Source organism: Motacilla alba, chromosome 7, assembly GCF_015832195.1.
Source record: "Motacilla alba alba isolate MOTALB_02 chromosome 7, Motacilla_alba_V1.0_pri, whole genome shotgun sequence".
In the NCBI taxonomy this organism is placed as follows: Eukaryota; Metazoa; Chordata; class Aves; order Passeriformes; family Motacillidae; genus Motacilla; species Motacilla alba.
This window is the reverse complement of record NC_052022.1, coordinates 36,005,084-36,025,221: the sequence shown is the minus strand read 5'-3', so window position 1 is coordinate 36,025,221 and position 20,138 is coordinate 36,005,084. Positions and strand designations below refer to the sequence as shown.

General features: G+C 55.2%; 2 protein-coding genes across 5 annotated transcripts in view; both read left to right on the top strand.

Moving 5' to 3' along the window:
* Positions 1-16,542, top strand: part of MLPH (melanophilin) — a 28,168-nt gene extending 11,626 nt beyond the window's left edge. Inside the window, exons 7-17 of one of the 4 annotated variants that reach the window (XM_038143315.1) lie at positions 76-262; positions 1,919-2,070; positions 5,382-5,465; positions 7,244-7,435; positions 9,655-9,840; positions 11,693-11,848; positions 11,956-12,048; positions 12,259-12,324; positions 12,470-12,527; positions 14,089-14,186; positions 14,518-16,542. In XM_038143315.1, the coding sequence (XP_037999243.1) occupies positions 76-262; positions 1,919-2,070; positions 5,382-5,465; positions 7,244-7,435; positions 9,655-9,840; positions 11,693-11,848; positions 11,956-12,048; positions 12,259-12,324; positions 12,470-12,527; positions 14,089-14,186; positions 14,518-14,544 (1,299 nt within the window). In that variant the 3' untranslated portion in view covers positions 14,545-16,542. The remainder of the gene's footprint in view (positions 1-75; positions 263-1,918; positions 2,071-5,381; positions 5,466-7,243; positions 7,436-9,654; positions 9,841-11,692; positions 11,849-11,955; positions 12,049-12,258; positions 12,325-12,469; positions 12,528-14,088; positions 14,187-14,517) is intronic. The other 3 variants (XM_038143316.1, XM_038143317.1, XM_038143318.1) reach the window with 3 other exon arrangements.
* Positions 16,543-18,207: 1,665 nt separating this feature from the next.
* PRLH (prolactin releasing hormone) lies at positions 18,208-19,837 on the top strand. Its single transcript, XM_038142628.1, has 3 exons — positions 18,208-18,297; positions 19,117-19,301; positions 19,562-19,837. Exons 2-3 carry the CDS (start codon positions 19,187-19,189, stop codon positions 19,699-19,701), a joined length of 255 nt encoding a protein of 84 aa, XP_037998556.1. The 5' UTR covers positions 18,208-18,297; positions 19,117-19,186; the 3' UTR covers positions 19,702-19,837.
* The last annotated feature ends 301 nt before the right edge of the window (positions 19,838-20,138 follow it).

The following is a 20,138-nucleotide window of genomic DNA, read 5'->3' as shown; positions in this document are numbered from 1 at the left end:
GAGGCAGCACTACAGGTGGGGTGACACAAGTGGAATCTCCGTGGGCAGCTGCTCAGCAGCATCCTCGACTCTCAGTCCTTCCCAGATTTCCCCAACTCAGCTGAAGATGGCTCCCAGGAGTCCAGGATCACGGATGCAGACCTGGTGTTCCACCACGTCCTGCAGGAGCCGGGGGCGAGCGCTCCGGAGCAGCACTTCAGCACCGAGGTTCGGCTCACCGTCAACGCACGGAGGAGGAGCCTGGAAAGAAACCCAAAGCCTGGTAGGTGTCCTTGGCCAGCTTCCTCTCGTGTCCCCTTGGGACAAGCGGCTGCAAGTGTTGGACCAAAGCGAAAACGTCTTTGGGGTTTTTTTCTGAACAGCCTCAAAGCCACTAAGAGGGTCAACATAATTTATCCGTCTGCAAGAGGGATTTTTCTTAGGAAAGAATCTTGCTGATGTTACTTAGTTGTAAAAGGGCTGATCCCAACAAAGCCGAAGGGGTTGCTCCTAAGGTGTCCATCCCTTTCATGCCTACTGGTGATTTCCAGGGTAGAAACTAGAAACAATCAAATGCTAGAAGCAATGGGATGTGTTTGCTGCTGCACGCAGAGGAATTCAGCTCCTTAGTCAGGATGCTGTGGCTGCAGAGAGCTTTGAGTTTTTAGGGGACTTGGAGAAGAACTCCAGGTTGCTACGTGGCATCCTTGTAGCTGGGCAGGGTGCATGGGTAGGCTAAATGATCTGTGGATTTGTGAGTCTATAAACACCCTCTAAGAGGCAGAATTTGCCTTTTACAACCTCTGTTTTCCCTGCAGGGATGGCAGAGCCAGGAGCGTTGGATATTGGCTTGTGCATATGCAAATGTAGTCTATGTCCTTCTGTGTCTCCAGTGGCCTGGCTGTATTTTCAGAACATCTGGGAATGCTGGGTAGACCTTAACATGGTTGTTTAAATTCCCATTCCAAGTCCAGCTGGAGCATCACAACTGCAAGGTCTCCTGGCATGTTAATTCCATTTTCTCTCATTATTTTTGTCTCATTTTAAACTCTCCTTTACACAGGAGACTTTCCACTCTTTTTAAATGCTCCATCCTAGGCTGGTACCTCTCTAGCTTGAGCCTAAACATCTTCCAGAACCTGGGCAGTGCACAAAAGGCAGCATCCAAACCTGGGCTCCCACAAAACTGGGAAGGCAGGAGTGGTTTTTGGTGGGGCTGTTCAGGGCATGACAGCAAGGATGGTGCTCCTCGTGCCCTGTGTGGGACCCTGCTGTGCTTGGTGCTGTGTGGGCACAGCGTGTGGAGCTGCAGCCCAGTCCATCCTTAAACTTGGTCTGGCTTGCAGAAGCACGTCCTGCCAAAGGGTAGGAAGTCTGATCTGGGGAAATGCCTCATTATTTACTGGTCTTAAGGATGGGGCCAAGGTCCAGGAAGGAAATCAGTGGTGTTGATGCCCTGTGAAGGCTGACCTAGAACAGAGGCTGGGCAGAGCTAAAGAATGAAGCAGGGATTTATTAAAAGACCTCAGTGGATCCACCTTGGGCAGCACAAGAGCCCAGCCAGGGCTGCACCCAAGATGAACCAAAATGGTCACAAAATGGACAACTGCTCACGGGGTCTCTCACTTTTATAAGTTCTGCTCCATTTGCACATTGGAGTTACTGTCCAATTCCAGCTTTAGCCCATGAAGTCCCATCCTGCTGGTTTTTCTCTCTTCATTCCACGTTGTTTGTGCTCTTGGGCCTGGGATTTGGATCATTTGTCCTCGGTCCCCAGCTAGAGAAGGAATTGTTTTGCCTCCCTGCTCTGTGCAGAGAGCTCACCATCCCCTCATGTGAAGCTCAGGACTACACACACTAAAGCAGCACAGAATGTGAAAAATATAAGAGCTAAACCTGAGGCATCCCTGTGAATGCCTTGTACCTTTCCCTCCCCAAGGCATCCCCTGGAATGAGCCGCCCCGGGCGCGGTACTCGGCCGACATGGACACCTCCGACGAGGACGTGAGGGGAGCCCAGCTCCCACCCCACCACACCAAACGCAGGAACAGAGCCTCCTCCCAGGAGAACATCAGCCACTCCTCCAACCAGGTACCAAACAGCCTCTGCTGACACCAGGCCCGTGGCCACGTCCCTCTTGTTGCCTCTGAGGTGCAGGGTGGTTGAGGGGAGAAGGAGAAGCAGCAGTGGCCAGCTGGGGTGTGCTTTTCCAGTCACAGCACAAAGAAAAGCAGGCCGTGGTTGGTGCTTCCATGGCCCATGCTGCCATCACAACAACAAACCTGCCCTTGTTGCTGCTCGTTTTCCAGCTTGTCCTTATTAATCTTGAGTTACTTGTGGGTTCTTGTGTCTCCAGAAAGGCTTGCTTAAATGGAATGTGTCCGTGCTTAATAACCAGATGGAGGTCTGGAGATGGATATTTAATAAGCACCAAGATCCTTCTCCTCCTCTGCAGTGTGTTCCTGCCTCGTAGGACTGGGTCAGGATGACCTGTCACATACCTCTCCCGAGTGATGGTAATGGGGGGAACAGCCTAAAGGAAGGTGTCAAACAGGATCTAAGTTTGTGTTTTAATTGTCAAGCAAGGACCTGCTGTTCCTGGTGCTCCCTGTGCCAGTGGCGGGCGGTGAGGATGGTAAGGCTGATCTGGGTCCTCAGATCTCACGAGCAGCAAAATGCAGGGCCAGAATCACTTTCCAGTCTCACAGCTGGTCATTGGGCATGTCCTGGACCCCTCTTTGGGCAGCCAGTGTGAGATCTGTGACCACAACCACCCCTCAGCAACGCGCTTCATGCGCCTGGGTAGGCAAAGCTTCTCTTTGCCATTCACTTCTGTGGGCACTTGTTTGAATTAGTAAATGCCTTCCCTTCCTCTGCCAGCAGTAAATGGGAGAACCCTGGACTGGGTGTCCTTAATGAGGCCACGCTGTGTTAGGCAGGAAATGTGCACCGTGCTTTACAGTGGGCAAATGGGCCCAAATTCCTACCAACGCCTCCCACGACTTCCTCCAGGAGCTGGGAAAGCTCCCGCATCCCACATCGGGCTGTGGTTTGCTCCCTCACACCTGGAGGAAGGCTGGCGTGGAGCCTTGTCACCCTAATGGTTTCGAGGCATCTTCTCCCTCCCACTTTGCCCCCATTTGCTCTTGTGGCAGCGTTGCTAATTAGCTTAAATAGCTCCCCATCCTCCCTGCCCTTTGTGCTGCTGATGTGTTTACAGCCAGCAACCATCCTCCCACCCAGCCTGCTCCTCACCCAGCTCTAACTAAATCAGGAGCTGTTCCCTAGTCCTGTGACTCCAGGAGCTGAAGGTTCAAGAGCAAAACTTAAAAAAAGAGGAAAAACTCTATTTAAAAAAGCACTCAAACTTGATGAGACACAAAAAAGAAGCCCTGAGTTGGTAACTGTGTGGGTCTTTGCCTTCAGGTTTTTAAAAGTCAGGGAGCAGCAGGACCAAGCCAGTTGGAATAGCTCCAATTTGCCAAGTTTCTCCCCAGAAGCCATCCTGCTGTACCTCAAGGGAGCTCAGTGGTTCTGGATTCCCAAAGCTGTGATGCTGTCTGGCTCCTCTTCTTTACAAAAAGCTTCTCTTAGAGGCTTGGGTAGAGTAACCTGTCCTCCCTCCTCAGCAGCAAGGGGTAGTTTCCCCTACCTGATGTCATGGGCTGTGCTTTGAGCGTATTTCCCCTTAAATGTTCTAGTGCAGAGCACAGTTTGGCAGCCTTTGTCACACTGGGAGAAGTGCAGGGTGACCCAGCCTTGACTGGGAAGCAGAATGAAGCTTTTCAGCTCCTGTGCTGGTAGATATCCATCAACACCAACAGCAGCCCGTGCTTTAGGCTCTGATCTCTCCCAGCCTCTTCCTTACGGAGATGGGGCAGTGGTGACTCCTGGTTTGTCCCCATCTCTGGGGCTGATGCCTCATCAGAGGCTTCTCATTGTCCCTGGGAGCCACGCAAGACTGGGGCCTTCAGCAGGACTGAAAACCCACTCGGCAATGGGCTGAAGTGCTTCCTGCCAGGGGGTTTAATGCTGCTTGGAGATGCTTTCAGTCCGGGGTGGTGATGACAGCTCCGCTCTCCACAGTGCCAGGTTTTTATATTCATCTTCCCTTAAGCAGATGCAATCATCCCGAGCTGTTGTGAGAGTCTAATTAATCAAAGGCTGGCAAGCGCAAAAACTGAGTGAGAGGATGGAAATTGTTACCAAAACAAAGCCCGCCCCTCACATCTCTTTGTTACCACCTCTGCTTGCTGCTTTTGCTGCTTGCTCCCCTTTGAATGGGCAGAAGCCACTCAGAACAGCAGTGATGCACTGGTAGTGTCATAAAACAGGCAATATTTATCATCATTTATGTTTTATTTGTCTGGATCAAAGGAAAGACACTTGGGTTTTTTCCAAAGAAAGAAAAACTTCAATTTCTAAAGGGGAAAAAAAAAGAGCTTCCTTTAATGTTTACAGTGATCATAGATCATAGAGATGTTTTGGTTTGAATGGATCTGAAAAATATCTCATTCCACCCCCCTGCCATGGCAGGGACACCTTCCACTGTCCCAGGCTGCTCCAAGCCCTGTCCAGCCTGGCCTGGAACACTTCCAGGGATCCAGGGGCAGCCACAGCTTCTCTGGGCACCCTGTGCCAGGGCCTCACCACCCTCCCAGGGCAGAATTCCCTCCTAATGTCTAATCAAATCCACCCTCACCACGAAGGTTTGTCTTGAGCACAGGAAGTAACTTCTCTTTGATTTTCAGGGTTCTGTCTGTCTTTGATTTCTCTGCCCTTCTCCCCATGCCCCATTTTAGTCAGAGGAGTGAGGGAGAGGAGAGGGGGGAGCATCTGGGTAAATCAATGCACAGAGAAGTGAGAAAATTTCAAAGTGGGGGGGAAAACTTTCAGGTTTTTCTGCTCTTGAGGGTTTTTTTTTTTTTTTGTTTTGTGCATTCCTCTCCACCACTGCGATTGCAGGCATGTGATGGGGTGATTGTAGCTTTAAAAATATGTCAGTAGGAAGTGAAAATGGATGTTGACTTGAATTTGGGGCAGCACGGGGGATGATGGCGAGTTGGGTGGCTTTATTACAGGCTGGTGCTTTTATTGGTGACGGGGTTTTAAATTCACTGCATCAAAGCTCCAGCTGCTGTGGTGGGAATTGCCTTGTGCTGGGGGCTTGGCACTGCTTGGACTTCTCCAGATTTGAGGTTGCTCTGCACCTCCTGGAGCTTACTGGCATTTTTAAGACATTGCTTAAAAGATATTATTTTTTAATGTCTTTCAACTCTGCCCACGGTGGCAGTGCCCTGCTGCTTGCTCTCCTCTACTGGTTTCCTCACTGTCCTGGCAGTGGTGGCTGGTCTGTTCTCTCCTCCTTTTCCCTCTGGCTCTCTCTCTCCCCTTTCCTGTAGATCCATGAGCTCAACACTCGCATGTCCGCAATCGAGCGCGTGCTGAACCGCTTGGAGGAAAAAATCCTGACGCGCCCCGAGGAGGTAACCGGGCAGGAATCCTGCAGGGATGGACTCTGGGCTCTGCTGCTCCCTTCCCCGAGGCTTCTCTGAAACAGCCAGCACTGCAGGGATAGACAAAATCATGGAAATATTTAGGTTGGAACGGCCCTCTGAGATCGCTGAGCCCAACCGCTCCCCTACCACTGCCAAGTCCTTCCCTGAGCCCTGCCCCTAAGTGCCACAACGACCTGGGCTGTCTGAGTTCACTCCTGTTTTGGCCTTGGAGGCTGTTCTCCAGTTCCAGGTGATGGAGTGCCTTAGAAAACATTGCCTGGCAAGACAGAAATTTCGGGAAATTAACCCATTTAGACCCTGTGCAAACCAGTGCCTTCCTTGCCCCCTCTGCACGAGGAAAATTTGGATTCAGGCTGATACTTCACGAAGTGCTAATTCCAGGAGTTTTGTTAAGTGTTGTCTGTATCTGCAGAGCTGGGACAGCTCATTTGAAATCATGGGACACTCCATTAGCGCCTGTGAGGAAGGCACCAGGTCATTGTGACTGTGAGAGCTGAGTCAAGGAGCATTTCTGTGCCTCTTCTGAGCTGCCCTGATCTTACCATGCCATCAAGCTTGGAGGAAAGCAGCTAAATTAAGTTAAAGCTGAGCAACAGTGCAGAATCTGTGAATACTTAGTCCGCTTAACATTGATTTTTGGGCTTCTAATTTTGGACTATGCACTCTTTTCCTTCATTTGAACCCATCACCTCTCTGGCAGCTGGTGGCTCACTAGAATGGATGGTGATAATTACAGGCAAAGCCCCCAGGCATGGGTGAAACAATGCAATTTCTCCATTTTTTTTCTGAAATTCACAGAAGGGGGTGGCCACGATTTTAACCATTCAGGGTTTCCATCAGCAGTCCCGACCACGGGAGTAAGAGCTTTTCACAGCGTCAGGTTCCCACACTTTATTCCCATATCCGGGGCAAATCAGAGCACAGGCAGTGGGTCTAAACAGCTGTGGGACAGGCTGAGGTTAACAACAAAGCAAAGCTTTCCAGCAGAAAGGATAGCAGAGCCCTGGAATAGATTGCCTGGGGAAAAAAAGATTGCCTGCTGCAGGTGCTGCTGTTGGAGGCTGTTAAAAAACAGCTCAGACCAAACCCCACCAGGTATGATGCAGGTAATTGTATTCCCATCTTAATGCAGGGGTCAGCAAGTTCAGGAACTTCTGGAGAGCTCTTCCCGTGCCTGGGAGTTCAATAGGATTCTTCTCCAGCCACCATGAATTGCACCTAACAATAGGGGTGGGTGGCAATTTGCCACGTGTCCTACAGGGAAATTTGCTGTGTGGGTTCTCATCCCAAATGAGATTACCCAGAGGTTCCAAAAGTTACCCCAGGGAGTGACAATTGCCACGGCTGCTTCCCTCTCCCTGGTGGGCCTTGTTTCTGGGTTGCTGTGCTCTCTGCCCTCAGAGCCACCAGCCATGCCACAGCTCCCAGTGAAAAATGTGGTGATTTTTGGCCCCAAATCCCTCATGCCCACCTTTTAAGGGTGGAGGAAAGGCAATTTTCCACGGAGAAAACCGAGCAAGTTCTGTGCGTTGGGAAAACGCATGGGGAGGTTCTTTAGGTCAGGGGTTTTTGTTCCTCAGGAAGGAGCTGGAGCACAGCTGGCTGGGCTCTGCTGTTCCCTGGGGTGGTTTGGAAGCCCCTCTGTGGTCCCACTCCTCGAGCTCCTCTGCTCGGTGAGCCTGTCTGGAGCCAGGCAGGCCCCCTGTCCACCAAGGAGGCTCTCACACCTTTCCCTTCTCCTCCAGTCTCTGGCCCCAGAGCCCCACACTGACCCCGATGCTGAGGAGGAGGAGTTGAAGAGAAAGCTGGAGGAGTTAGCCAGCAACATCAGTGATAAAGAAGTCTCCTCTGATGAGGAGGAGCGTGAGGAAGAGAAGAGAGCAAAGAAACCAGAGATGAATTCCTCCAGCGATGCCGTGGCCAGGGATGTTCGAAAGGTAATCTGTGCCCTACCACCCACATCATTCCAGGCTGCATCCATGGTTCCTCCTGCTCTCAGTGGTTGATGGGTTTACACCATGAAAACGTGACTCTCCTTCTGGCCCACACCTCCACCAGGGCTGTGTCTGTGTCTGCTTTAACAATGTCAAGGGACAGGGAAGTCCCAGGGTGTTAGATCTGGGTATTTCTCCTTCTAGGCTCTCCCAGTCTCAGCCAAGAGTCAAAAGTAAAGCCTCTGAGAGTTCCTGCAGGCTACTGCCTGTCATGGAGAGGTACACAGCCTCCACATCTACTTAAAGGAGTGGTCCCGGGATCTGGAAGTCACTATGGAGAAGAGTCCTGGGGTGGGAGAAGAGCTCGGTGATGATTTAGTACCAGCAACCTTTGTCAGGCACCTGCTACAGCCTGAAATGCCTTTTCCACACCTGTCAGTGCTCCTGAGTCCCTAAATCCCTGACCCCACTCTGCTAGGTCAGCATCTCTTGCATTTCCAGCTCTGTGCTGCCTCCTGCCCCTACTCTGTGGTGGGTGACCCGTGGGGACAGCGGTCAGGGAGAGGAGGACAGATCACAGCAGTGTGTCCCCAGCTGTGCAGGGGCTCCAGGATGATCCATTAGCACAGACGGAGAGGTCAGCACTCCCTGTTGGGTCTCTGAGGGCAGGTTTGCTCATGCCCTCCCTCCTGCCTTGGCTGTGGAAAGGGGGTGTGTGCATTTGCTCCAAAATGGTGGCAAAGGAAGGAAGCAGGCACCAGGCTGCCCCTCTCCTCTCCTGCAAAGCTTGGAGGTTGTGGTGACTTCCGTGGTGCCACGAAGCCTCCCTTTAATGTGCATTTGTTCCTCACAACACAAAACCTGGTGGGTTTGGGCACCGTTGGCTGTGCTCTCGCTGGCACTGCAGCAGCAGAGCTTCCTTACCCGCAGCATCCTTTTCTGCCTCCTTTTCCCTGAAAGCTGCTGTCAGATGGCTGCTGCAGCCAGACTTAACTTCTTCTAGACTGAACAACCTGCATCATCTTAATAACCATTTCTGATTAAGTGCAGGTAAGTGGTAACTCACCAAGCCAAGGTGACTTGGTTCCTGTGTGAGCTGCTGATCTGCAGCAGGCAGAGGCTCAAACCCTGAACTGTTTGCGTGGTATCTGTGTTAAGATTCTGGTTTCTTATGAAATGAAGCCTGAATCCTCCAGATTTTCTACTTTCTATGCCCCCAGGCCCTGCTATGAAGCAGGGAGGAGTATTGAGATAGAAATGCCTGAGTAGCTGGACCAGTCTTGGTTGAAGGCTGTCAGCATGGATGATGTTTAACAGCAACTTTCCTTATACTTGCAACAGATCCAGGTTTGGATTTTTTGTGATTCTGATGGATTTTTGATAGGAGGTTCCTCCAGTCAAGAGGAAATCTTCTGACTGGGGGGGCACTGCGATGGAAGCGCACGAACCTAATGGAAAATGTGAAAAAAAAAATCTGCTGTACCATGAAGGCACCATAAAATGATAAAAATGTCATCTGGACTGAGTTAGCTGGTTCTCTGCAGGACAGCTTGCCCGGAAATACACGCAGCTGTAAACACAACCAGCGCATATGTCACCCCCATCTCCTTGGTTTCTAGGGAATTATCAGCTGGCAGAGACGTGATGAGTTTCTTGGGGCCATTTTTACCCGTGTTTAGCACCTCATCAAGCCAAGGGCAGCACTTAGGGGGTTATTGCCATCCGTGCTCCTTGGGGTGGGAAGAGAGGACATAATTAGCCCCAAGTTCTGGCACTGTGGCAATACAATCATTTTATGGGGTCAGGCTGGTTTTATTCTTTCGCCACAAACTCAAGGAGTTGTTTGCATCCCCGCTCGGGCCCGCTGAGGTGTAAAGCAATATGCTGCAATTAGATCTTAACTGCGGCGTAACCAGTGGCCCTCGGGTGCTTCCAGTGAGAGAAGCATCCCTCCATAACCCCTTCTCCGAGCCTTTGGAGGTGACCTCTTTTGTCACAGCCATCCTGCAGAAAGCATGAGCTGAGATCAAAGCTCTGCTGGTGGAGAGCCCTTCAGGAGCGGAGTAAGCCCCTTAATTACCACTCCTCCCTCTTCCCACAGCTCCTGGAGGTCTGGTGCCCCTTTCCCCCCTGGCTTGTGCTGTTTTATACACCACATTAACGTAACATCCATGTTTTTTCCCTCCCTCCCTCCCTCCCTCCCTGTGCTTTGGCTCTGGCAGAGGTCGTCGGCTCAGGCTTTGAGTGAGATCACGGCCAAAGTGCTGAGAGCCATAAACGCCACGGAGGAAGCGGTGTGGGAGTCGGTGCATGGACACAGCCAGGGCTGGGCCCTCCCTGCGGGGCAGCTTCCAGGCCTGGCAGATGGGAAAGAGGTGGCCGAAGTGTACCGGGAGCTTGAGGAAAATGTAAGGCTCCCCGGAGCTTTTGGGCAGAGGGAGGGTGGGAACGCAAAGGAATCCCCGCCGAAATTTCTTGTTAGGGGGTAGGTCAGCACTGAAAGGAGGGCCAGCACTGAAAGGATGGCCAGCACTGAAAAGAGGGATTAAAAAGTCTGGACTTAGAGGATGGAACAACAGCAAAAGAAGGTGCTCTGTCTTGTGGCTTTCCTTCCTTTGGTTCCTGGGTGGCAAGTGTGGTCCCCACCCTGCTGTAGCATGGCTTTGCTGGATTTCAGCAGTCCCTGCTCCAGCAAAACTTGTGTCCCATCCCCTTCCGTTCCTCCCCAGCAGTGTGTGTTTCATCAAGGGGTTCATCAGCATCCCTCCCCTCTTCACTAAGGCCGCCTGTGCCTGGGGCTGATGGGTTCATGCAGGTGACAAGTCCACGGCCAGAGCCCAATCCCCCTGCAAGGCTTGTGAGAGCCCGGAGCACTGACAGCTTTTTTAGCCACCATAAACCCACGGGAATTGATTCCCTGTGGAAATGTTGTGCATCCACAGTGCCCTGTTACCAAGCTCCAAAGGAACAGTTCAGAGAGGAGTTGGCTTTCCATCTGGGTGGTCGGGTTTTGCTGTAGGGAATGCCCTGCAATGGGGAGCAGGGTTTTAGGACACACTCTGTTACTCATCTCTCACTGGGGAAAGCTTGTAGGTAAGGGAGCTGCAACACCTGGATGCTTTCTGGCCAAATACAGCATCCCAGGGGAAGAGGCCTGGATGCATGAAAGTTTTGGGGTTCCCCCTCTCCCAGGAGAGGGAATAGGGCTGGGAAGGATGTGAACTTAGGGCTTAGTGCTGCTGCTGCTGTCAGCTCGGGACAGGGGTGGGTAGACAACAGCCCTGGGAGATGTGTGTCATCCTGCCACTCCCTCGGGGATCCTGGCTGAGTCACAGCTGGCTGGGCACCCTGTTCTCCTCTGCAAGGCATGCCACCCACCTTGGAGGGCACCGGGAGAATCTGATGGACCAAAAACAAATCCCTGTGACTCAGGCTGGGCGCTGCATGGCCTTAGGATTTGCACTGGGACGGGTGGGACCTCTGGGAGTGTGCTGCTGTGATTCGGGTGGATGGGCTGTAGCTCAGTGCGTGCAGAGGGCTCCTGCCAGGCAGCTTTGCACAATGCCCAGCCCAGGGAAAGCTGAGAGGGCTGGAGGAGCAGAAATTGCCATGGCAGTACTGAGACCTTGGGATCAGTCTGCAGAACAGTGGCCACGTCTGATCATCTGATGGGATTGCATAGTGATGTGTTAATGTTCCCTGAGCTGCCTTGCTTGGACCTGCGTCCCTGTAGTAACCTGGGAGGAGACAAGTGGCAGTAAAACCAGAGGTTTTATTGGGATAGATCCTTTTACCCTTCTTCTCTAGGCAGCAAAGGCTGCCCTACTCTGACCCTGCTCCCAGCAACACAGACACCCTTAAAACAGACTGAGCAGGTTTGGAGAGTCAGTTTGTGTCCTCCTCACAGGACACAGCAGCCTGAGCTGGTTTGCAGCTGGTTCCTGCTCTCTCTGAGCACACAGCACAAAAGTGCTGCTGCTTCTCGAGCAGGTCACTGAGTTTTGGTCCTTCCTGTGTTCCCACTGAGCCTCTTACCACTTCACACTGTTGGTAATTGCTCTCCAAAAGCCCAGAGAAGGGAGATAATGAGAAGAGAAGCCGTGTCAGAGCGGACTGGCACTGTCTGTGCTGCAAGGCAAGAAGGCAGCCAAAAAAGAGTGGCAGGAATTGCTGCGTCCGGGGCTGCAGTCACTGCAGGAGAGAAGAACTCCAAGAAGGTTAATTCTTCAATGCCATTTTTTTCCTTTTGCTGTATTTCAGGTGTACCTGACTGCTGGAAAGACCTACCAGCTTGAGAAGACCCTGAAGGAGCTTGAGGAAGGGGCTCAGCACAGCGGCACCACTGACTCGGAGCTGTCGGAGCTGGAGGACAAAGTGGCCTCAGCAGCTGCTCAGGTGCAGCAGGCAGAGAGTGAGGTGAGGGCCTGACCCTGGCAGACACTTTGCCCGGCCAGCTATGGCAAACAAAGCCCCTGATGGATCCTCCAACCACCATCTGTGTGCCTTTTCTCCTCCTTCTAAAGATATCGGACATCGAATCCCGAATTGCAGCCCTGTCCGCTGCAGGCCTGACAGTGAAGTCTGTGGAAAAGGCAAAGAAGAAGTCGAGTGTGCAGGTGAGCATGGAGGGTGGTGGCTGTGATGTAGCTGCTCCCCTGAGCTGTACAGGGAGCTGTACAACCCTTCCCTGGGTGCTGGGAAGGGCTGCCTGGCTCGCTGAGCCATTCCCAGCTCTCCCCGTGCTGCCCGGTGCTCTGCCGTGGCAGACTGAGGTGTCTGCTTCCTCCTGCACCTCCAGAGACACCTCTGCCTTCCTCTGTCCACAGGCTGCCTGCCTCCATTCTCCCGGTCCTGCCAGCAGCAGTCCTGGGGAGTCTCTGGATGACATTAAAGTGAGTGTGTGTCTAAGCACAGGCTGTGCCTGTGGCACAGAGTTAAGCCTGGGCACAACCAGGGGGACAATCAGAGCAGTGGCCTTACTGGAGACCTCTGCCCTGCCATCCCTTCCCACAGCAGGCTGCTGCCCTTCTCTTGCAGGCAATGCCCGGACTGCAGAGGTTCAGGAGGAAGTTCAACAGCCCCCTGGAAATCACCAGTAAGGACCACAGCCCTGCCCATGGGAGACGGGCACCCGTGGGTGGCTGGGCTGGCCTTTGGGGGATGCTGCTCCCCTCTCTCTCTCTCTCTGTCTCTGCATCCTCCCTCTGCTGTGTGTCTGCACTGGAGTCCCTTCCCTGTGCTCATGGCCTGCTGGGACAGCCTCAGGGGGAACCTGTGGTGGCTAACTGGGAAAGGAGGCAGCAGCTAGCTGGGGGCAGTGATGGGAGAGCAGAGATCAGGCTGAGGTGGTTGAATCTTCCAAGAGCCAGGACTTCTCTGCAGCCACCCCACGGTCCAGGGAAGCATCTGTGTGCCTTCATCCCCTGGGCTGTTAGGTCTCAAAGCCTCACCTAAGCCCATCCTCTCTTCTGACAGCAATTTCTCCCTTGCTTGGCCATCTTGGGGAAGGTGTCCTTCCCTGGATGGCACGCCCCACCCCTGGAGGTGTTCCAGGCCCGGCTGGACGGGGCTTGGAGCAACCTGGTCTAGTGGAAGGTGTCCCTGCCCACGGCAGGGGGTGGAACAAGAGGGGATTTCAAGTTCCTTTCAACCCAAACCATTCCATGACTCCGTGAATTTTGACTCGGCTGCCCACCTGACTCAGCCACTGTTGGGGGGCAAGAAGCCCTCCAGGGCCCAGCCATGGACAAACAGCAGCTTGTGGGAGCTTCAGAGTAGATGGTGACCTGAAACTTGGCACAGCAGCTGGGGTGGGGGGGGACAATCACTGGAAATGCTTCATTCTGACCAACATCAGCGAGACCCATTAGGAAATTACTTTTCTATTCCTCTCTTATCTCACTCCTCACAAGCTTAAAGGCAGAAAGAGTGGCTCTCCTTCCAGATAATGGAAGACGAAGGGAAGGAAGGGATGGAAAATAATTTATTGCAGAGGTAGAGCAGCGTTTCCCCCATTCACACAGCCAATTAACAGTGCTGCTCCCCAGGCTGGGGCTGGTAGGTGGAAAGGTCCCTTGTCCTCATGCTGAGGAGGAGTCATCTGCTCTCCTTCCTGCAAAGGGCAAGGAGATAAAGGCAGTCCTGTGAGGAGATAGAGGGAAGTGCAGTGGGGACAGACGTCACCAGGCAAACCTAATCCCCCGTGCCCAGGCTGGGCCAGGGGTGATTTGGTCTCCTGACTGCCTGCCTGGCATGGCAAGGACTTGGAAAGTTGGGCCTGAAAAGGTGCAGCTGGTGGAAGTTGGTGGCAGAGGAGAGGAGAAGAATTAACAGGCCAAGAGAGTCTCAAGGCTGCGGCAGGGAGAGCGGAGAGCTTTCCCCAGGCTGGGGTTTTGTTGCACCATGGAGTTTTCCAGAGCAGAGCCTGGAAAGGCTGACCCGGCTCACACAGGGCTCTGGAAAGCTGAGTAGCAGCAGCTCCTGTCTCCTCGTTACCAAAGCACTCCCCATCACCCTCCCGGAGAGGGAAGTGCTGGGATGCCTCCAAACCCGCAGCCAGAGGGGGATTAGTCAATCCCAAGTGACTTGGTGGGTCGCTGAAACCTCTGGTGAGGTGGGTGAGGAGCTGCTGCCCACGCGTTCCCCGCTCCCTGCAGGTTTTGACGACTCCTTCGACCGCAACTCCGCGTACCGCGGCTCGCTGACGCAGAGGAACCCCAACGGCAAGAACAGGAGGGTGGAGCGGCTCTTTGCGGTACGGAGCCAGCCCACGGCTGGCCTGGCTGCCCCTGGGACCTGACCCCACTTTCTCCTCGAGCTGCTGGAGCCCTCAGCTCTCGGTGTTGGTCCCTCCACGCTGTCTGGTGAGGGCAGGAACGCCCGGGCACCGCCCCTGAGGTCGGGGATGTCACCAGCCCCAGAGAAGATGAACCTCTCTGAATTCCCGCTGCCTGCGTGGTCTGTGGGGTGGGGCAGGGGCTCACTCCGTGCAGGGGCACCTAGAAAGGGACAGGGGGGTGCTGGGTCGGCTCAGGGTGGCGTGGACGCGGTGGTGGGCTGAGGTTTCTCCTTCTTGTGTCCTGCAGAAGCCTGTGATGACCCACCTGTCCTGAGGAGAGGGGACCTTCCTGCTACCGCATTTCAGTGAAGATACAAGACCTCAGCAAAGCAAAGCCTCTCACAGCCTTCCCTGCAACACTTTCTCCTCCTTCTCCTGAGCCCTTCTCTCCCTGAAACCCTGGACAGAAAGGAAGCCAGAGGCCATGGGCAGGAGGCCTTGCTGGGAGTTGATGGGAAGAGGAGCAAAGCACTGGGGTGCAGACATGGGGCCGGGGGTTCTCATGGGAGGATGCTGGAATGAGACCTTGGGTTGGGGCAGCTCTTTGGTACTGGGCCAGCCAAGGGGACCAGAGAGGTGCAGAGCAGGAGTGACCTCCTGGGGGGAACCGGGTGTCAGTGTGACATTCAGCACAGGGACAGGGCAGGGACATTCAGCACAGGGACACTGCCCTCGCTTGGCAGAAGCTGTCAGTGCCTGTCCCTGCTCTCTCCAGGCTGCTGTGAGCAGGGACAGGAGCTGACAGTGAGCATGGAATGCCCTTGGGGTACCCCAGGTAGAAGAGGGATCCAGGTAGCAGAGGGATCCAGGCATCCCAGTGCTGGGATTCACATCCTGATGCTGGTCCCAATTCCCTGCCACGTCCCATGGAGCTTTGCTTCCCCACCCTGAGCAGCAAAGCAGGATGAGAGCAGTGCTGGTCCCCTCCCAGTGAGCACTTGCTCTTTGCCCCAAGCCATGCAAACACCCACTGAGGCTTCTGCCACCACGCCTGAAGCAGCTGTGGCCATCAGGGGATGGGAGTGAGGCAAGGCCTGAGGGAAACAGCAGCAAGAAAAGTGGGGAGAAAGGCTGGAGAGCTTGTTGGGGCTATTGGTTTGCTTTTCCAGCACTTGAAGATATCTCCACTCCGTGCGAGGCTGTATTAGCAAGATACAGAACCCCAGCACGCAGAGTGTAGGTGCCCCTCTGCCAAGATGCACTTGGGTGGATGAGCATGTCCCCTGTCCCTGGTGATGGCATCGTGGAGCCTCTTGGGACCACCCCATCCTTTGGCAGGGCTGTGATGACCTGTGGGAGCTGCAGCAGCCCTGGGCCCCTGGTGTCACTACCCCCAGCTCCCCCAGGATGTATGTTTTCTTCCAACATTCAACTCTCCACATCCACTCAGCCCAGCGGATCAGTACCAGCCCCATACCCATGAGCAGAGCATCAGGATGGGCAGGCAGAGGGTTGCTTTCTCTCGCAGGTCACTTTGGAAGAGGTTTTTTGCTCAGTCCCTGTCCTGTACAGCCCCCACTCTCCTCCCTCCCTCCTCCCCTCCCTCCCCAGTGGGCAAAGTGGGGAGGATCACTCACAGCTGGAGCAGGGACATCAGACCAATGCTGTTACCCCTCCATGGCCACCCAGGCTGGATCATTTTAGGCAATTCCTGTGCATCTGAGCTAAAACCACTTTAATTACGAGCAGTAGGGTGAGTTCTCATGCAAGTAACACTCGTTTGGCTTTGCTAACTGTAGAGGCTGCTAACTGCCTAGGAATTGGTCCTGTGGTCATCCCAGAGAGTATTGTGAGTCCATAGTCTGGGCTTCCCAGCTGGAAACAAAACCAGTTTTTTTAATTTAAAATTAAATCCTTGTGGCCTGAAGCTCAACTGGGTAAGTGCAAACCTCTGCTGTCGCAGAAGCTCTCCCAGACACTGTGGCTGCGCTGGATCCAGCCTGTGCTGTGCTGGGATGGCAGCTCCTGGGCTGGAGAAGGGAGCTCCACCAAGACCATCCAAAGGGTTTGCACCCACCCTTCTGGCATCAGGGCTCAGCCTTCACCCCAGCCCCATCTCTTGCTTGTCTGGTTCCAGCCATGGCTCCAGTCCTTCCACTCCTGACCCTGTGGAGGAATCCTCACGGGGAACCTCAGCAGTGCACACCAAGGCATCGTTCAGTAGCCACCCACATTGCTCTTTGCTGGTTTCCTGACCCTTTTGCCTGTGTAGAGATTATAATAAATGTTCACTAAATCATGCAATAAAGCAAATTCTGTGTCCAGAACCACCCACCCATTTCCCAGTGTCTGTTTTTTCAGCTCACTCAAGCGAAGGCTTCTTTCTCTTCCCATGGAATCCCAGAATGGTTGGGCTTGCAAAGGACCTCAAAGCCCCTCTGCTCACACCCCTGCCAAGGCCAGAGATGCCTTCCACAGTCCCAGGTTGTTCCAAGCTCTGTCCAGCCTGGCCTTGAACACTTCTAGGCATGGGGCAGCCACAGTTTTCTGGGAAACCTGTGCCAGGGCCTCCCCACCCTCACAGGGAAGAATTCCTTCCCCATATCCCATCTAACCCTGCCCTCTGGCAGTGGGAAGCCATTCCTTGTATCCTGTCCCTCCATCCCTTGTCCCAAGTCTCTCTCCAGCTCTCCTGGAGCCCCGTCAGGCACAGGGAGGGCTCTAAGGTCTCCCCAGATCTTTCTCTCCTCCATGTGAGCACCCCCAGCTCTCCCAGCCTGGCTCCAGCCCTCAGAGCATCTCCACGGCCTCTTCTGGACTTGCTCCAGCAGCTCCGTGTCCATCTATTTCTTTACCCACTCCTTGCTTTACAGCTGGCCGGGTGGAGCAGGCAGGAGCTGAAGCAGCAGCCCTGAAGCCCAGCGGGGGCAGATGGTGCATGTCGGGATGGCCACAGGGCCACAGGAGTGAGGATGTGGGTCAGCGGTGCCCAGAGGGCAAAGGGGTGGGCAAAGGGGATGCCCAGGCTGGTGCTGAGGAGGGGCTGACCCTGAAATAAAGGCACTGCTCCAACTTGCCTGGAAACCCTGAACCCAGTCTGGCAGCTGGAGCTACAAGAAACACAGGCCCACAGGACCAAGGGATTGCTTTAAACCTGTATTAAATATCAGCAGCAACCCTGGGGTGGAGAGAGGCCTGCTGAGCCCGGGGTGGGGATTTCCCTGGCTGAAGCCCAGGCTGGGGCAGGTTCTCCTCTCTTCAGCCCTTGCCCTGCTTTGCTGCACGTCTGTGGCACTGCCTGAGGTGGAGCGCTGTCCCAGGGCGAAGCCACCCCAAGTGAGGGTGGCACACAGAGACCTTCCCCTGCCCACACCCCGCTGGTGGCGGTGTCTTCACGGTCCTGCCAGCACAGAGACGTCCCTGTTTTGGGATGTCCCACTTCCGTCTGTTTGGACATCAACTGACCCTCACGCTGGCCCCTGCGGTGCCACATCCAGCAGAATAAACATCAGAAATCTTTAAAATCCATTTAAAATGGGAGTGGGAGGTCGGGGGTGGGGATTTGGAGCCCTCACGCCCAGAGAACAAGCCCGTTCCTGCCAGCCCCAGCACATCGCCTTCCCCTGGTCTCTGTATTTGGTGTTCTGCTTTCCCTAAAGCAGGGGTTTGGGGTGGGAGTGGAGGGGAAGGGGTGATGCTACCGGTGTAAATCCTGCGGTGGAGTTGCAGCGTTCAGGGCAGCAGCACACACCGACCCCGGCAGCGGGTGAGGGAGCAGAAAACTTCCCCTTGTCCGAAACAACCCCGCGTCGAGGACGGGCATTGACACATTCCCAAACGATCTCCCTCAGCCAGCGCCAGACAAAATGCTGGTCCCTTCTGACTCACGAAAACCCCGGTGCTGATTTGATGAGAGGGGACGGCGGGGAGGGGAGATGCCCCGGCTCGGTCCCCGCCGGGGCTCGCCTCTGACATCAGCACGAAAGCGGCCATAAAAGCAGCCACGGGAGGGGACTCCGGCTCGCACAGCCGCCACCTGGCTCAGCAGCGGGGACGGCAGCCGGCCACCTCTGCTCGCCTCGCCCCGGTAAGTGCGGCGCCGCGGTCGGGAGCGACGCTTTTCTCTCCCTGCCGCGATGCTCCCGGTGATTCCCGAGCGTCTGTCCTCGCGTCTGTCCTCGCGTCTGTCCAGCCGGCTGGTGGGGATGGGGAGGGTCCAAAAGTTGGTGGCCACAGCAAACCTGAGCACCCGGGAGCCCGGGGTGTCTCCTGCTCAGCACGCTGCAAACTTTTCCTTCGCGAAAGCGGCTGGGAATGGAGCGGCCCCGCAGCCCCGCCGTGTCCTGCCTCGCCCAGCTCTCCCACTCGGCTCCCCTGCCCTGCTCCCTGGTCCGGGGGGATGCAGAGCCAGCCCCTCACCCAGCCCGCCCCTGCTCAGCGCCTCAGCGCCCTGAAGTGTGGCACAGGGTGTTCCCAGGTTGTCACTTCAGCAGCTGTGGTCAGGGGTGGGTGCCAAGGGTGCAGAGGTCGTCATCATCCATCCATCCATCCATCCATCCATCCATCCATCCATCCATCCATCCATCCATCCCCCATCTGTGGCTCTGCAGCCACAGCTGCATTTTGGTGGTGGTCCCCATCCCTTGGGCTCCGGGGTCCCACAGGTTTCCTGGGGGTCCCAGAGAAAATCAGGCCTGACCCAAGGCACTAGACTAGGACCAAAACCTGTTTCAACGACCATGAGGCTTGTGCAGCTCATGTTTGGAGGTGATATTTTCCCCAGAGGTGTCAGCCCCAGCAAACCCCCGGGTTTGCTCTGGTGCTGTCCCCAAGCCCTTTGCTGCTGTCCCGGGGATGCTGTGACATGGGACACACAGCAACAGCCCAAATCCCTTCTCTCCTGCAGCCACATCGGAGCCTTCAGCAGGGCTCGGGAGATTTCACAGCCAACTCGCAGAGGCCTGAAAGCGCTGGGGATGAAGCTGGGGGTCGCCTGCCTCCTGTGGCTGCTGCTCGTCTGCCTGACCCTGCCCGCCACCCACGGCCGCGTCCTGGAGCGCTCCATGGAAATCAGGAGTAAGGAGAACATGAGTAAGGGACTCATCCCAGCCACCCCCTGCCTCCAGCCCCCTCTGCATCCCCAGGCTCAGCTGCACCTGGGGGGGTGAGGAGCTGCTGCCACTGTGCAGGAGCGCAGGTCCGCTTTGAGAGAGAACTGCGACAGCTTTTATCCTCCTCATCCCCCTTCCCTGCTCCCCTGGTGCTCCCATCCCTTCACCGGCGGGCGCAATGCCTCGTCCCCTTCCACGCCCTCCTCCAGCCCCCTGACGGGTTCTCGGCTTTCCCCCCAGACCCGGACATCGACCCCTCGTGGTACACGGGCCGCGGCATCCGGCCCGTGGGGCGCTTCGGGAGGCGACAAGCGCTGGGCGGGGGCGGCCGGCCCGGGCAGCGGGGCTGCGCAGCGCCCCGGCCGGAGCCGAACCCCTGAGCTGGAGCTGCCAATAAAATCCCTTCTCCTCTCAGCCCTGTGTCCCGGCCTCTCTGTTCCACGCCGCAGCGCGGGGGGAGCGACCCCAAATCTGCGTGGCCGCCACGGGTTTGTGCCTGGCCTGGCGGTGCGACAGCCCCTCACACCCCAAGAAACACCCCAAAAATAATCACAGAGGGATCCCTTTCCCAGGGGTATTCCCTGGGTGTGCCAGCTCCCGGGGGTGCCCCTGACACCTTCATTTCCATGAGCTGGGGACAGAAATGGCCCCCCATTTATGTGGGGACAAAACTCCTGGGGACAATGTGGTGCTCTGTCCACCCCACTGCCATGCCCCAAAAGCTCAGAGATCACTGCCCTGCAGGCAGGGTGAGTGCTGCTGCCTCTGGAGAGAGCACGGGTGGCTTTTTCTCCTCTTCCAGCCAAGGGGAGTCCTC